Raw genomic sequence first — 18,817 nt, 5'->3', positions numbered from 1 at the left:
AAAATTTGTTCTATGCCAACTTGTGATAACAAGATGGTAACAATGCCTAATATGCGATTTTATGGCATAAGGTGCGAATAGATTGACATGTTAGTAGCAAAATATGGTAATATTAAATTCAAGTATATATGTTCTGACCATTTTCATTGGACAGCGTTTTCCAAAAAAGGTTCTATATATCCTGGACTTCTTCCAATCCTAACGGATGCCTCAGGGGAAGAAAGTATGGAAATGGTGACAACCACTAATCCGGGGGTTCATATCCCTACGGATTACAGTACTGAAACGGTGCCAACCAGTAATCCAGAAAACCTTCCAATCCTAACGGATGCATAACAAAAAAAAAAAAAAAAAAAAAAAAAACCATTGTTCCACAACATCCCATACGGGACAAGGGAGACTTCTCTCATATCAATGAGTGCACCCCGATTCATATTTAGCTCAATGATATGGGACCTACTGTTTATCGCCGAGTCCGAACGGCGTGTCTTAAGACACCACTTATGGAGAAGTTTTTCAAGGCTGAAAAATGTTTGTTGTTGCATGGCCGGGGAGTCGAACCCCCGACCTTCTGCGTGCAAGGCGGGCGTGCATACCATTGCACCACGGTGGCACGGATGCATCAGGGGAAGAAAATATGGAAATGGTGGCAACCACTAATCCGGGAGTTCATATCCCTACGGATTACAGTACTGAAACGGTGCCAACCAGTAATCAAGAAAATCTTCCAATCCTAACGGATGCCTCAGAGGAAGAAAATATGGAAATGGTGGCAACGGATGCAAAACAAAAAAAAAAAACATTGTTCCACAACATCCCATACGGGACAAGGGAGACTTCTCTCATATCAATGAGAGCACCCCGATTCATATTTAGCTCAATGATATGGGACCTACTGTTTATCCCCGAGTCCGAACGGCGTGTCTTAAGACACCACTTATGGAGAAGTTTTTCAAGGCTGAAAAATGTTTGTTGTTGCATGGCCGGGGAGTCGAACCCCCGACCTTCTGCGTGCAAGGCGGGCGTGCATACCATTGCACCACGGTGGCACGGATGCATCAGAAGAAGAAAATATGGAAATGGTGGCAACCACTAATCCGGGAGTTCATATCCCTACGGATTACAGTACTGAAACGGTGCCAACCAGTAATCAAGAAAATCTTCCAATCCTAACGGATGCCTCAGAGGAAGAAAATATGGAAATGGTGGCAACTACTAATACGGATTACAATATTGAAATAGTGCCAACCAGTGATCCAGAAAATCTTCCAATTCCCAAGGATGAACATATTGAAACGGTGCCAACTCATAGCCAAGAAGAATTTCCAATCCAATCTGAAATGGTACCAACCAATGTTAATAATAATAATAATCATAACGATGAAATTATATCATTTGAATATAATTATGCTTATGAGATGGAAATTAGTGACGATGATAATAGTAGTTATGAGCTGGCACCAAACAACTATTATCAAAAGGATTATGAAGGGTAATTCAAAATATCCACCATTTTGTGAATATACTGAACAGACATTGCGGAACATTTTTGATCAAAAGTCTAAAAAAGAAAGATTATGCGTATTATCTTTTGACGCAGTACACATACAACCACGTGCTCTTGCTCCAAGAGGCGCATACGTATTTCTTTTGAAAGGTCTTTTCAGTAATTGGAGTATTGTTGTAGGCGCTGTGTTTAAAGAAAAATATAAAATGGAAGATTACATTCATATATTATCTTTTTCATATACCGCAGCAAGTGCCATAAATGTTAAAATTATGGCAACCGTTTGTGACGAACAAAAGGAACAAAGTTCTTGTCACGTCTACATAGAGGAACAATTCACTGTGATTGTCTCCCAGGAAATGAAAAAAATTTTTGTTTACGATCTTATACATAGTATTTGCATTTTATGCTCTGTTCCAGAACCTGCAAGAAGCTACTATTTTTACTACGATAACATTTTTTCCTTTATGTTATCGGAAAAAATAGTAAAAAATAGTAGATTCTTGCAGTACTGGAACAAACCATTAGTTAGAAACTTTACAAGTTCAAAAGTTTCGTATAGTGGTGCTTATGCTGATTGTACATATTTGAATCTTTCAAAGAAACAAAAATCTTATTTTAAAAAGAGATATGATATTGATATTTTCGATTATGATAAATTCGCATCAGTCTTCAATAATGATGCTATAGATTTGCTGTCACTATACGAACCAATCAATGAATTAAATGCTACAAAAGAGCTTGTAACAAATATTTCATCTCTGCTTGAAGTCATAGTAAATGACGAACATGTCACTTTTGAACATAAAAACAGTCTTCAGAAGGTTTTCCCTATTTTTATCAAATAGTTGCTATAAAAAATAAAGGCTTTTATTTCAACTATACATACAAAGCTCTACCTAATGGAAAGGTATGGAAATTTTCCATTAAGAAACCGTACAGCACATTATAACCTAGAACTTTTCTTTTTCCATCTAATAAATCGTTATGATACTACACCATCATTTGACAACATTCTTTATGCTAAATCAAGATCGGATGCAGCAATAGAATGTGCAAATGATATATGCAATGATCTTTTGTGGAAGGAACAAAAATTTCCACATTAATTAGCATAATATGGTGTTACATTACCTGTGGTTTATTCTTAATAAATGAAAATTTCTTATATATGTATGCTATTTAGTATATATGCTGGTTAACCGAAGATTTATTTTATGTATATACATACAATTGAATTGACAATAAAAATGCATTGGGATTACTAAATCCGTTTATATGCAAAAGTACTATCATAAGTTAATGTGTTAGATTGTAAAGGGTTGTTTACACTATCTATGGATGTCATATGAGATGTCAAATTTGCTACCTGTGAATGTTGTACACATAGTGTAACCACTATGAAAATGTTCATCTATCAAAATGATGTGGCAACTCATATGTAAATTTTTCATTTAGGGAGCGCTCTATTCGGCCATGTATTTTCGTATGCAGTTGAGAAATTAATTGTTAGAAGAAAACAATTCTTCCAAAAAATGAACGAAATAGGTAAAGAAAACGAAAATAGGAGTGTGATTCATGGTAGAACAAGAAAAGGTAGCAGCAATACCCAGCTGACTGAACTGGGTTGTAGTGTTAGTGTCAAATTCCATTCGACATTTTATGTATTTATTTCTATGTTCGATGTATATTAGGGATATATATTTTTCAAGAACAAATTTATTCATCAGAAAAAAAAACTATTTCCCATAAAGACGGCTTCATATCATTGACATGTAACCTCCTCCAGGTCAAAACGACATGCCGCACACTAAAACACCGCTTATAGAGGCGGTACAATATTTGTTAATATGTGTGGTATTTTGTTAAACTTGAAAAGAATAAAGCCCTAATAAACATGTGCGTTTTTATTTTCAAAAGCAAATGATTGAAACAGCTTCTCTTTTTTCAATGAATTACCAGCGACCCGAAACATGTTTGCAAGTATTCTACTTTCTGCGAGAAATTATACATTTAGTGGAATGATATGGAAACATTCAAATTGAAAATCTAACGAGTTTTCATTCATGTTTTCCAAAATATTCAATCAAATGTGAAAAATTATTAGTTTTTAAATTCCAATAATTTGTAGACATTTCCTTGTTTTGTTTACATTTACGTTGACACTAACGTTTACAAAAAAAACAAATTCCTTTGTGGTTGTTGTTCGAGTTGTATTTGTTGTAGTATTAACTTTACCTTGTATTTGTTCTACCACAAGATCTATTTAACAGGTCACGTAAGTAGCACAACAACAACTATATTTTGGCCAAAAATTCTTCAATATGTCAAAATGTTTGTTTACGTTTTCATACAATTTATTCACAATAACAAAATATTTGACAGATTGAAACCAATCAGCTGGCCGTTTTACGCCACCTTATAATTTCATCATGGTTCTACCATGAGTGCGATTAAAGTTTTTAACAATATAAATTGTGTTATTTGCGTGATTTATATTTTGTGGTCATATGAAATTGTATGCTAGTGTGAACGCAAAAACTAAAAGTGGTATGGACTTTGATAAACATAAAGGATGTCGAATGGATAAAAGAAGTGACAGCTCACATGACGTTGATAGATAGTGTAAACACCCCTTAAGTAAATTAGCTGTGGCGTATTTGAAACGCACAATGCACTGTGTCTTAAGTAGTATTCAAATACTAATACATTAGTTTTCGCTAATAAAAGCGTTGAATGGTTTTTTGGTTTGGTTTTTTCTTATTACTATTGCTTTCTATTCCCAACCAACGCCAAACCAGCAGTTTTTAACTTTTCACGTTTGTTTCATATGATGTGCTCTATTTATTTATTTCAATGCATTCATTTACAAATATGCAAGCAAACAAAACAAGAAAGCAATATTAGTTTTTTTTTTTGACACTAAAGAAGAATCAAAATAAAAACCAAATTAGTGTTTTGTGTCAAATTTGGGTTTCCCAAATCGGGTGTCTTGGCTAACACAAAGAAGAATTAAAATAAAAACACAACAGCTGGGGCTCAATTCTTGTTCTATGAAAATTTGAAATGAAAACTTTTATAAAGGAAATTAATGTCAAATGAAAATTTTATAAAGAAAATATTTTTCATTTCAAAATTTCATAGAACAAGAATCCAGGGGCTGGTTTGTTTGTTTTGCCCTTGGTCACACTAGATGGTTTCATTGAAACAATTTCATGAAATCCAGGGTTCCTAGGTCGATGTCCATACTAGAGTAAAATCATGAAGTTGCTGTAGTGGGGAACTCGATTTAGGAATCCCTAAAAGTTTCAATGAAACCACTATAGTGTGACCTTCGACTTTGTTTCAAATTTGGGTTTCCCAGGTCGGGTGTCTTGGATAATTGGGTTTCCCAAATCGGGTGTCTGGGCTAACACAAAGAAAAATCAAAATAAAAACACAAGAGAGTGTTTAAATTTCGTGGAACCTATTCTCCAATCGGGAATGAAAATTTCTCGTTCCCGGGACTATGGTAGATCGAATTCGTGGGGCATAGACGTGACAGAGAGTAAGCAAACATGAAATACCTACCCCCACGGTGCGCCTTAACTAATTTTAATTGAAAGGTGCTTACACCTGGGAAGTTTTTGCGGATTCTGAAACTACAATGTTCATAGATGAGAAACATCAAAAAACGAAAAAATCGCCGGAGGGATTTTTAAATAAATCACGCTCAAAATTCAAATTTGTAGTGCTTTATTATGTTTTGACGATTTTGCTCGAAAGCCGCAAGTCCTATCGAAATGGTATTAGAGCAAATGCTGTAGCAGTGAAAATTATCTACATGATTGATCTGAATGTTATTTTCGTAGGTTTTACCATTTTTGAGATATAGAAGTTCAAATTGGGACAATGAACTGACTGTATCGTCTCCTTAAAAAACAACCCAGCTAGGATGCACTCCATTTTCGATCCAAATCACAGGTTTTGATGTAGTGTTTTGGATTGAATTTAAAGGCACTCTTCAGATTGCATTTCTTATCAGTCTAAAGATGCAATTAAAATGCAAGCCATTGCGAAATATCCCAAAATAAATAAAATGCATTTATTATTTGTGTAAAACAAGAACAAAAATTAAAAAAGTTTCCATTAAATTCAATCACATTTGAGTTTACTTTCTCCGTTCTCCAATTAATCCAAACGCATCTGATTTTCTTTCATCATCCTAATGTTTCTTTATGTTGCCTTATCATCACTAGTTCAGCTTTCGACATGGTCTCCAACTCCACACCATTAAAAATTTCCTTCTCGTGAATTACTGCAAAAATGTTCCCAACTTAAGTTGTTATTTCTTTATTTTATAACTAATTCTTCGATATGTACACACTCTTGCTTATCTTTGAAGAAATGTGTAGGGATCAACCAACTGTTTTTTTCTCTACAGCAACTGCTTATAAAATGTATCGAACGGAGTGCATTTTTCATAACTCTGTTGGACTACATCGAAAGATGTTGTGAAATCATAACTCCAATTGCACAACTTCCAAAATTTTTTGCTGGGAATGTCATGAAGTGTGCACCTTAATTAACTTTAAATGAAACCCGCTTACACCTGGGTAGTTTTTGCTGATTCTGAAACAGCAATGTTCTAGATGAGAGGAATCCAAAAACAAGAAAAAATCACTGGACAGATTTTTAAATAAACCGCGGTCAAGGACCACATTTTTAGGGTTATTTTAGGTTTTAAGGATTTTGCTTGGAAACGGAGAATAAATGCCACCAATAAAAATTTAGACTAGAACAACCTTGACCAAAAACACCAATTATTAAGAGGACCAAAATGTACACATGTATTTTGTACGAATTATGGCGATTTTTACAATGGACCAGCAATTACGAATAATCGGGCCACGAATTATCGCTATTCTACTATATTTCCAACAATAAATAACTATAAGCAAATAATATATGACTTATACTTAAAAATAAAAATACCCGTATTCCCGGGAATTTCAAAACAGTTTCCCGGGAAATCCCTTTCAAAACATTTCGGGAATTCCCGGGAAATACCGGGCCGGGAATTCCCGACCCGAAAATCTAATTAGAATGAACTATATACCCAGGCGACGGTGTTGATCTACTGAATATCTCTTTGTAGAATAGAATAAAGTAGAAAAAAGTCTGAAAATTCCGACAATAGGGACGATACAGATGGATAGAAGATAACTATAACTATTTCTTTACGAAATGCACTCGATTTCAACTGTCAATTCCATAGCTCAAACGTCAAATGAAATCTCATCTGGATTTCATTTGACGTTTAACCTATGGATTTGACAGTTGAAATCGAGTGGATTTCGTAAATGTAAACCAAGCGTTAGCTTTAGACGTAATGGAAGAAATGGGCGATAGAGCCAAAATATTTACGCGAAGCTGTTAGGCGTTTAAGACAATGTAATCGTATACCCATAGGAAAATTTCAAAATCCATATTTTGTATTAAATTAATTGGCCTGTTCCCGTACTTTATAAAGTGGTAAAAGTCGTAAACGATTTTCATATAAATTTTGTGTACGGGAACGCAAAATATGTGAAAGTGGTAAAAATTGTAAAAACTTTTTAGTTCTGGAACAGAGCTAATATTTATTTGCAGTAGATATTTTTTTATAAATTATTTTATTGGTTTTTGTCATGGCACAATTACCAGGTAGATGCATCAGCAAACAACTACAACAAAAACGAGTTCAGTACTGTGAAATGTCAAAAATGTTTTCCAAAAATAAAGCGATTCACACATTTTTTTCAACAAAGTTTTGTTAGGCAGTTATTAATAAACACATTATAACAAAAATCAGTCAAAAATTCACAGTTTTTCTTTTAAATTTTTGTTTTTTAATTTTGTGTTTTCAATTACAACAACTTTTTTGACAGCTCACAGTACATCAGCTGGGCTGAAGCGGGTACCTGTATGATTGTGCCATGGTTTTTGTGTTCTTATTGAAGAAGTCCGTGTTTAGACACACAAATTTATTGGAAAAGTTTTTTAGGCAATAGGGGTTAGGAAAGAGTAGAAAGAGTATATATTCCAGCATATCAATTTGGATTTCGGAAAGGTCATTCGACAGAAGATGCATTATCAAAGTTTGGTAATGATATTGTGTCTAATTTACGGAAAAAACCATGTACAGTGGCTGTTGCTCTAGATGTTGAAAAGGCATTCGATCGTACATATCATGATGGTGTGGTTTATAAACTGATTCAATTAGGATTTTCACCTCATATTGTAAAAGTTTTGAAAAGTTTCTTTTCGGACAGACATTTCTTCATTCAGCTTGGTACTTTAAAATCTAACTTGAGTATAGTTTCATGTGGGGTACCGCAAGGTTCCATATTGTCCCCTCACTTATTCAACATTTACATGTACGACTTTCCTTATGAACAGAATAACTCGGTGGGTATTATGTATGCAGATGACTGCCTATTATATGCACATGCTGAGTCTCCAGCGGAAGCGTTGGCTCATGTTTCTCAGCATCTAAGGGTTGCGGATCAATTTTATACTGAGTGGGGAATTAAATTAAATTAAACACCCGTAAAAGTGAGGCGATATGTTTGAGAAATGCTTCGGGGAAGCGCAAAAGGTGGGTCGTACCTGAGAGCAAGGGTCTGAAGTTGTCTTTATATGGGACTGAAATACCATTTCGAGATAATCTGAAATACTTGGGTGTACGTTTCAACAAATTAGTGAAATTCAACGAGAGTGCCCGAAACCTTATAGGAAAGGCATATCGTATAAAAGGTTTTTTTTCGGTGGACTTTTAAATTGCAAGTCCTTACCAGTGAGAACGAAGCTATTAGTATATAAAACATGTATTAGGCCTGTTCTACTTTATGCCTTTCCAATCTGGTTTATAGTTTCACCAACTGTTATGAAGGAAATGGAAATATTAGAGAGAAAGGTCCTCCGTTTGTGTGTAGGGAAACATTTTCAAACATTTAACAAACGATTTTCTAATAGTTACATATATGAAACTGCGGGAGTAACCCCATTATCTGTATATCCAATGGAAAGAATTAAAAAATATGTAAATAGACTTCATGGCCACTCCAACTCCTTAATTCAAGATATTGTAAGGGAACAAAGTGGTTTTACTTGGGAAAATATCAATTACATATCGGCACTCAGTATTTAGGTTAAGTGTAGAATTAAGTGAAAATAAGAGGAGATTTTCTCTCCAAATATGAAAGGGTCGGGAGCAAGCTCGAATTAAATTATTAAAATTTGCCTGATTATAATTACTCACTAATTAATCATACAAGGTCGCTATTGAATATAAAAAATAATGTAATTAAAACAATACAAAATAGTTTTAAGCTTACGTTTTATTATAATTTTATAATTTGTTAATTGTTAAAAAAAGACTCAATAAATATAAATTTGTGTATTGAGGAGCTTTTTCCTCTCCGCTCTCTCCCAAAAAACTCAATTTACTTTCCCGAGAAATTTGTGTGTCTAAACACAGACGAAAAATAATACGCCGCCGACATAATTGACCGCGCCGTCGCCGCCTTGGGCTCACAAGTGTTGAGCCGCCGCCGCCGAAAACAGCGATTAGCTTCGTTTTCGAAAAAACCAATCAAATAATTTATAAAACAATTGGTCTGTTCCTTTACTTTTGAAAATGGTAAAACCGGCAAAAGTAGTAAAAGTTGTAAACTGCTTCCGTATGAATTGTATGGTGTCAGAAGTAAAGGAACGCTTTTCGCGTAAAAAGTTGTAAAACTTGAAGATTCTTGCACGTAAAGGAACAGAGCTAATATCTACTGCAAAAAATATTAATTTAATAGAAATGTCAAACACCACCTACTTTCATGTTTAATCATCGTGTAACATTCAACATAGGCCTTGTACACACGCTGCGACTTTTGATGCATGCATCACCATTTTCGTACTTGTAGGGTTGCATTTTTTCGCAATATTGTAAGAAGTGTAATTTTTGTAACAAACATGTACGATTTTACATTGTTGAATGCATGTAGGTATAAATTGTTAAACCAAAATTATTGAAACAGGTAAAAATATTTGTTAATATTTCTCGACAAATGTAAATAACAAAATTTTTGGAAAAAACATTGTTAGGTAAAAATGTATTTTCCAACATTCGGGTTATTCCATTCTACGAGATACAGGTAATAAAACTCCGACAATATGGGTGTGCACACAATTATATGGCCTGTTCCCGTACTTTATAAAGTGGTAAAAGTCGTAAAAGTCTTAAACGATTTTCATATAAATTTTGTGTACGGGAACGCAAAATGTGTAAAAGTGGTAAAAATTGTAAAAACTTTTTAGTTCTGGAACAGAGCTATAATTATTGAAATATTTTTACAAAATGTTGGGCAACAAATTGAGCAACGAACGGCGTCAATATTAATCCAATCGATTCAAAAAATTAAATTCTTTTTTCTGCAATTCGCATTTTGATGTTTTAAAAACACATTTGGAACACAAGCAATTCAGTTTCAACTATGAAGGCAATAAAAAACTAACAACATACTTATCAAATAAAGGAGTAAGTTTAGTCCATTTATTTTTATTACATTCTTTTAAATCCATGATGTACATTAAATAATTTTAACATTCCAAAAGGTATTAATAAATTAAATGATTAGTCATGAAATTTTACATTTCATACATTTTCATTCCCTCCATCACTACTATTTTTTTCAACACCGCTTAAAAAAATGGTGATGCATGCATCAAAAGTCGCAGCGTGTGTACAAGGCCATACTTGATATTCACTATGAAGTGATACCAAATTTTTCTCTCCTACTAATCAGTGTTGCCGTTTTGGGCATTTTGGCCCAAATATGGCCGAATAAAAAATAATTCATAATTTTGGGCCGATGGGCAGCCCAAATCCATTTAGGGCCGTTTTCATGCTAATAATTTTAAACAATAATAAACAAAATTTTAAAAAATATCAAATATTAGTCTACTATGTTTTCATTTACGAAATCCAATCGATTTCAACTGTCAATTCCATTGCTCAAACGTCAAATGAAATCCAATCGATTTCAGATGAGTTTTCATTTGACGTATGCACAAAGGAATTGACAGATGAAATCGAGTGGATTTCGTAAATGTAAACATAGTATTTGGGCTATTATTACATGCTTTCTTTTACTATTGAATGGATTTGAAAACGTAAAATAAAGCAATTTGGTGGCTTAAAAAATTTAATTTTCACATTAAAACTTATAGCCCGTTTCCACGGTACGTCGTTCGTTTTCTATTCGTTGTTCGACCCATAACTATGAATAAATTACTTATTTCCCCACACAAAATTCTATGAACGAACGACGATTTTTCTATGTTGTTCGATTAGAAATACTCTCTGAACGACGAATAAGTATGTCCCATCCCTAAAGTATAGTACACATTGACAAGCAAAACTGATAGTCATCGAGGTCTATTTCGTGAATATCAAAGCCTAACTGAAAAATTTCTCTAAATAATACCGTAAATATTGTATTTCAAACGCTTTTATCTAAATAAAAGTTATTTGCCGAAAAATTGTCCTAAAGTACGTTGACTGTCAGTTTTGAATTATAATGTGTACTCCCCTTAACAAATGAGTAAATTTATCGAAAAAATTAATTATGACATGTCTAAATTCAAAATTGAAAAATTTGTAAAGCACAAAATTTGTTAGAAAAAAGGAAAAAGATGAATGAAAATTAATGAACTAAACATTTTATATAGATGCAGAAGGAAGATGGCTGTGTTTCCTTCCTAATTCCACACAAATTTCTTGTCCATTAGTTTAAAATCGCGTAAAAAATCAGAAACAAAAAGGAAACAAATAACTGAAAGTCTCTATACACACACATTGTTTTGACATGTCCCTCTCTCTCTCTTTAATTTTGAAAATAGAAACATATAAAAATATATTGAAAATACAAAATTATTCAGAATTTATGGAAAAAAATGAATGAAATGTGTATGTTTAAATATAGAAGATACATTTGAAGGAAAGTCTATTGCTTTTCTATTCATTTAGTGTATATTTTATGTGTTTTCGGTTCAAATTTTCGTGAAAATAAGGAAACAAAAATGAAGCAAATTTTGTTTATGTTTCTGTTAATTACCAATGGTGTCGTGGAAACGGGTTAATTCGTGTACGTTGTTCGACAGGCGAACAACGTAATTGAAACGCTCGTGTGAACATGACATTAATGCCAAGAAAGTCCTCCTAGTAGTTTAATGGTCACTTTTAACTTTAAGTTACCCGGGTTTTGAAATATATTTTACATGATACTCATGGTACACTTAAAAAAGGTAACCTCATGCAATCATATCTTTAAATTTTTTTCTAAATTACGCTTTTGACAACATTTCATTGTCAAAACGTGTTTGACAAACATTGTCTATGTAGCCCTGTTCCTTTACGTTCAGGAATCTTCAAGTTTTACAACTTTTTACTCGAAAAGCGTTCCTTTACTTCAGACACAATACAATTCATATGGGAGCAGTTTTCAACTTTTACTACTTTTGCCGGTTTTACCATTTTCCGAAGTAAAGGAACAGACCATGTATGTATTTTTAGTAGCTCTGTTCCTTTACGTGCAAGAATCTTCAAATTTTACAACTTTTTACTCGAAAAGCGTTCCTTTACTTCAGACACCATACAATTCATATGGAACCAGATTACAACTTTTGCTACTTTTGCCGGTTTTACCACTTTCAAAAGTAAAGGAACAGACCAAGTGTCATACACATACAAATTTGTCAGTTAGTTAATATGCCATTTAGATATGACACCATTAGCCGGATTTAGCCCATTATCAGGTTTTATTTGCTAAATCCAGCCAAAATCTACCAGATTTCCCATACAAAAATAAATCCTCCTATTGAGTGGATTTGTTTTAAATCTGGCATAAATCCTCGTACACAACTCTGTTTTTTGCAACATGTTGCTAGAAAATACTAAAAGTTGCAAGCTGGCACAAGAAACAAGGTAGATGCATCGGTGAATTGCTACACTAAAAATAATTTAAAATGTAAACATTTGTAAACAAGGCGGAAAAATTTAATTTGTTTTGATGTACAAAGTTGATTTTAATCAACCAAGACTAATATTTATGATGTCTAAACGATAAAATAATTCGTTTATTTATTTTAGATGGGCAAACTGTGATAAAATAATTTTTATTTGCTCTTTAGTTAGCATTAGTAGCATAATGTGCTAACATTTTCAGTATTAAACAATAAATTTGTAATTTGACGTATGTTTTTTGAGACGAATTCAATTTACAAAAAATTCTTTTGACGTTTCAAATTCGATCAGATGGGCTGAGGCATCTACCTTGGTAATTGCGCTATGAACAAGAATCAGCTGATTGCCATTTAAATCCTTCAAAATGTATATCTAAATCCAATCAGATTTGTACTAGATTTATTAAATCCAGTCGAGGATTTATGGCTAGTCTAAATGAGCTATAACTCTCAAAACCAAAACTCAATATTTTCAAAATTATTAATGAAAATGAATAAACGAACAAATATATTGAGAACGTGTTTTATTACAGCAACAAAATATGCTGTAGCGAATTCTTTGTTTACGTCCCGAAATGCAAAGAAGATCCAAGAAATGGCCATGAAATTGAAGATGTCCGTTATAGTTCACCTTCAAACAATGTATGTTTGAGAGAAATATTATAATCTGCAAATGTCGGTCACTCCCTTCGATTGTTATCGTGCCCGGAGATTTCAGATGGTTCCCGTACTAGTTTTTAGACCATTATGCCAGGACTTGCCCACGAAGAACATGATAACGTTGTAAAACGCTAATCCTTGTAAGTTATCGTGATCATCATTCATTTTAGTAAGGTCCATTATTACAGAATGAATGGACTTGCCCCGAAAAATAATGTACCCTATAGGGGTGCGTTTACAAACGACAGGAAAATAATTCAAAATGATCCGAGAAATGTTCTTATGTCATGTTCACACGTGCGTTTCAAATACGTTGTTCGCCTGTCGAACGACGTACACGAATTAACCCGTTTCCACGACACCATTCGTAATTAACAGAAACATAAACAAAATTTCCTTCATTTTTGTTTCCTTGTTTTCACGAAAATTTGAACCGGAAACACTTAAAATATACATTAAATTAATAGGAAAAGCAATAGACTTTCCTTCAAATGTATCTTCTATATTTAACTACAAACATTTCATTGATTTTTTCCATAAATTCGGAATAATTTTGTATTTTCAATATATTTTTATATGTTTCTATTTTCAAAATTGAAGAGAGAGGGACATGTCAAAGCAATGTTTGTATATACAGACTTTCAGTTATTTGTTTCCTTTTTGTTTCTGATTTCTTACGCGATATTGAACTAATGGACCAGAAATGTGTGTGGAATTAAGAAGGAAAAACAACCATCTTCCTTCAGCATCTATATAAAATCATGGTATAAGTAAAGAGGTAGATTTAAATGAAAAAAATCTATAGAACCCTTGTTTTTCCTGAATTCATAAAACTTCAAAATCAGTAAACAAAAAGGCAACAAGTGGGTTTGTTTACAAAATACCAATGAGCAATTTTCTCCACATAATCGAGTTGTGGATATGATAAAATTTTTTGTTTCCATAATAAGCTGAAGGATTTCTTCTATACAAATGTTCTAAAAACAATTTTGAAAATCATTGAATTCGATTGGTTTTAAAATTGTTGGCAAACATCACACACACATACAAAGATTGTGTATATTGTTTTTACGTTTTAGGAATAGTCGAAAGAAAAAAAAATTAAATTGACAGGAAGCTTTAGCTAACCTTTATTATTAAACCATGTATAAAATGTTTAGTTCATTAATTTTCACTCATCTTTTTCTAAAAATTTTTGTGTTTTCAACAAATTTTTTTTTTTGAATTTAGACATTTCATAATTAATTTATTTCGATAAATGCTCTCATTTGTAAGAGATGGGACATTATACTGCGCAAAATTTTATGTGGAAGGTATCGAAGGAGTTGACCTATATCTCTGACAATTTTTTGGGACATACTACCTTTACGTAAAAATAGACAATATTTTTTTCGATTTTTCTAAAAGTAATAAAAGGTATCTATGAGAAATGTATATCGTCAACAAAAATGTCCGAAGACGAAACCTTCACGCAAATCGAAATTCGTTTTTTGATAGGATCTGATAAATAAAGTTAAAATACATGCTCTGGCAAAATTTCAAGCTTCTACGTTCAAAAACAACGATCCTATTCAAGAAATGTCATTTCGGAAATTGGGATAATATTGCAGATTTTGTTGTAATGACGGATCCCACAACCAAGCGTTTCCGCTGTTTTGGTTTCATTTATTACTCCCATTGGATAGGATTGATAATTGGTCTGTTGCAGAACTTCAAGAAACCACTATTTTATTCGATAACATAAAGGAAAAATTGTTATCGTAGTGAAAAATAGTAGCTTCTTGCAGGTTCTGGAACAGAGCAAATATCTCGAATACTCGCCCTCATAAGAATTATATTCCATAAAACAGTTTTTCATTTTATAAAGTTTTTTGCTTCTCCTGTAAAGTTTTGATTTTGTGGGTTACGTCTTCGGGCATTTATGGTGACGATATGTATTTTTCTTTTATGCTCTGTTCCAGAACCTGCAAGAAGCTACTATTTTTTACTACGATAACATTTTTTTCTTTATGTTATCGGAAAAAATAGTAAAAATTAGTAGATTCTTGCAGTTCTGGAAAAGACCATTAATTTTTAATGTTTGGACCGTTATTAGGAAAATTTTGGGCTGAAAAAAAATTTTCGAACGGCAACACTGCTACTAATTGACAATATGAACATATGTATTTTCTTCAAGTTGACACATGCATGGGGTGCATGGGGTCTGTTTTGTTTTTATTTTAAAGTCAGGGAATGAAGTAATATTTACAATAAAAACATCCACTAATAATAAACATGCTTAGACTGTTGTTACGACCCTCACAGGAATTCATATCCCTCAGCAATGTTTATTCACAGCCACTCAGAGTAAGTTCCATTTATGAAGTTATATAAACGTTACTTACTGCCTACTGCGTTTGTAGAATTTTGCAGGTGGTATCACGAAGCTTGCGAAGACCGAGAACGCCAATTTGAGCACAAAAAATGAAGATTCTGAAAATAGAGTAAACGAGGATCTGCGTATAGGAGTCAGTAAAGTTGTGGAGAAGAAGCCGTTATGGGAACCAAGCCCTTGTTTGGATAAGGGTCAACTAATAGACCAATATAAGAAGCTGTCGAAATTCAGATTAACAAGTATGATATTTACTCAAGTATGATATTTAACAAGTATGATAGTCAGCGGTGTGTTTGGCAATCTGCAATTAAACGTGCATAACATAATGGTACAAAAAAGTACGGAAAGCAGGAAGCAGGATGAGTTTTGTGACTTGACTCAGATCGCTCTGAAGTTTTAACCACATGTACGTGTTGGAATGTTTATTACCCCAACATATGGGAATACGAGTCGTAATCAACATTCCAAGACCTCTGCGGGTGGTAAAATTTCCAACTTTTTTGGTACCGATTTTTGTCACCAATTAAAAAATGAGTTACGGAATTCCACTACCGATATGGGCATATCTTTCCTTTACCGACAGTATTCGGACAAATATGAAATATTTACCACATATAGTGCTTTTTATGCTGATTCCAACGCTGTATAATTTTTGTTGGGGAAATGTATACTTCCCGAGATATGGGCATCTGAAGTTCCGAAAATTCCATTGTTTGAAGGCCGGCTACTTAGAGAAAAATTTTAATTTAAAAGAAAATGTTGATCCCATTCCCGAGATTGGCTCCTGTCCATAGGTGAAAGTCTCAAATCGCCGGCCTTCGGCCGACTATTAAATGAAACTTACGATTTTTGAAAAAAAATTTGCAAACTGTCGGTAAAGGAAATTTGTTCCCCGATATGATAGAAGTCGCTGTCAGGGTGTTCATCGAACATATTTGAGAACCGGCGTTAAACGCAACTTCTCACCTCTTTGGACTTGGTCTCACTTTTGCACTAACAGAAATATAACTTCAGGAACACAACTCTAAAATATCCACCTAAATTGTGACTAGTGGTCACAATTTTTCGTCACGAAATACGAACGTATAATTTTGATTTCTCTCAATTCCTTCAAAACAGAAATAAATGATGATAATGGCATACTAAAGTATTTAATGGGGATACCGAAGAATATGAATAAACGTGGGATCAATTTACTACATCCTGAAAGTGTAATAAACCCCCGTTTACACATGCAAGTGACAGTTCGAAAAATACAAATACACTCACTCATATTGACTGCCACACCAACTAACAATTCACTGCCGATAAAATTTCCTTGTCAGTAATCAATGTAACCCAATGATTACACATGCAAGTAATTTGCAGACAGTTGCGTATACATATTATAGTCGAAACTTCAATTTTTTCGAACTGACTCTTGCATGTGTAAATTCAGAAAAATTTTGAAGCTACTTTCAAAGCACTTACATTGATTACTGACAAGGAAATTTTGTCGGCAGTGAGCTTGATAGTTGGTGCCGCAGTGATGTGTGAGTTACACATGCCAGTAAATTGGTTTAAAACACAATTCACAACATATTTTATTATTTTTATTTTATTTCGTTTTAAAAAGATTGTTTTCAATCATAAACATAATGAATCTGGTATTGCCGTCTTTTCACAACATATTTTATTATTTTTATTTTATTTCGTTTTAAAAAGATTGTTTTCAATCATAAACATAATGAATCTGGTATTGTCGTCTTTTCAATGTTGTATAATCCCAGAGGGGGAATTATTTGTCAACCTATATTTTCATGAAAAACACCAAAATTATGTTTTTATTTACCACTAATATATTGCAGATACGGAGATGTATTATATAATTTTTCTGAAATATGCATTAAATCTTTGCATTCTTAAAAGAAACAAAAATGTACATGGATTAAAAAATAGTCTCGGCAACTCTTTTTTCATTTTCGACGTATCACTGGCAGCCAGCTCAAAATTTTGCTGGCATGAAAAATCTAGTGCCAGTGGAGTCGACAATTCAAAAAATGTAATTGTGGTAGTAAAATATTGTGTATGTACTGAATTTTTCGAACTGTCACTGGCATGTGTAAACGCTGGGTTAGATTTAGAACACAATCCACAACATATTTTTTTATTTTTATTTTATTTCATTTTAAAAAGATTGTTTTCAATCATAAACATCTGGTATTGCCATCTTTTCAGTATTATATACTCCCAGAGGGGAAATTATTTGTCAACCTATATTTTCATGAAAAACATCAAAATTATGACTTTATTTACCACTAATATATTGCAGCTACCGAGATGTATTATTTGTGTTTCATAACCTTTTGAAAATATGCATTAAATCTTTGCATTCTTAAAAGAAACAAAAATGTACATGGATTAAAAAATAGTCTCGCAAATCTTTTTTCATTTTCGACATATCACTGGCAGCCAGTTCAAAATTTTGCTGGCATGAAAAATCTAGTGCCAGTGGAGTCGACAATTCAAAAAATGTAATTGTGATAGTAAACAAGTAAGAAAAGCGTTAAGTTCGGTCGGGCCGAACTTTTTATACCCTCCACCACAAATTTCAGCCATTTCGGTGGATTAATGTGGCCACAACCTTCAAAATACCGAAATTCGGAAGGTATCGTTCTATGGGGGCTATATGATGGCATGGACCTATACCTACAAATTTCTGGGGGAAAGTTTTATACGCCTAAAGAAGACTGAATACCAAATTTCAGCCATCTCGATGTGATAATGAGGCTAAAACGTTCAAAATATCGAAAATCGGGAGATATTGTATTATGGGGGCTATATCAACACCTATATAAACATTTTATGGTAGAAATGTTTCTTAGCCTCTGGAAACACAAAATACAAAGTTACAACCGATTCTTTGGTCAAATGGGTCAAATACATTCAAAATATATTAAAATGACGCGTACTTTATATGGGGCCTTATATGGGGGCTATACCAAAACGTAGACCTATATAACCCAACTTTGGTGGGAATATTTTTTGGCCTCTGGAGACACAAAGTTCCAAATTACAACCAATTCGGTGGTAAAATGGGCCAAATATCTTAAAAATTCCTTAAAACGGCGACGCGTCACGCGTCATTTTGCATGGGGGCTATACGAAAGCGTGGACCTACATAGCCCGCTTTCAATACCAAAAGTCCTACGTAAATATAACATATTTTCCCAAAATTTCATCAACCTACGTCAATCCGT

The 18,817-nt window shown here is 33.3% G+C and overlaps 1 protein-coding gene across 1 annotated transcript in view; it reads left to right on the top strand.

The window, feature by feature from the left end:
• Positions 1-15,358: 15,358 nt before the first annotated feature.
• Cox10 (Cytochrome c oxidase assembly factor 10) overlaps positions 15,359-18,817 on the top strand; it is a 41,933-nt gene continuing 38,474 nt past the window's right edge. Inside the window, exons 1-2 of the mRNA XM_073968772.1 lie at positions 15,359-15,550; positions 15,607-15,817. Of these exons, the coding sequence (XP_073824873.1) occupies positions 15,479-15,550; positions 15,607-15,817 (283 nt within the window). The 5' untranslated portion in view covers positions 15,359-15,478. The remainder of the gene's footprint in view (positions 15,551-15,606; positions 15,818-18,817) is intronic.

The sequence above is a fragment of the Musca autumnalis genome, unplaced genomic scaffold (assembly GCF_047663935.1).
Source record: "Musca autumnalis isolate F117 unplaced genomic scaffold, ASM4766393v1 scaffold_2, whole genome shotgun sequence".
Classification (NCBI taxonomy): Eukaryota; Metazoa; Arthropoda; class Insecta; order Diptera; family Muscidae; genus Musca; species Musca autumnalis.
This window is presented reverse-complemented; position numbering and strand designations above follow the sequence as displayed.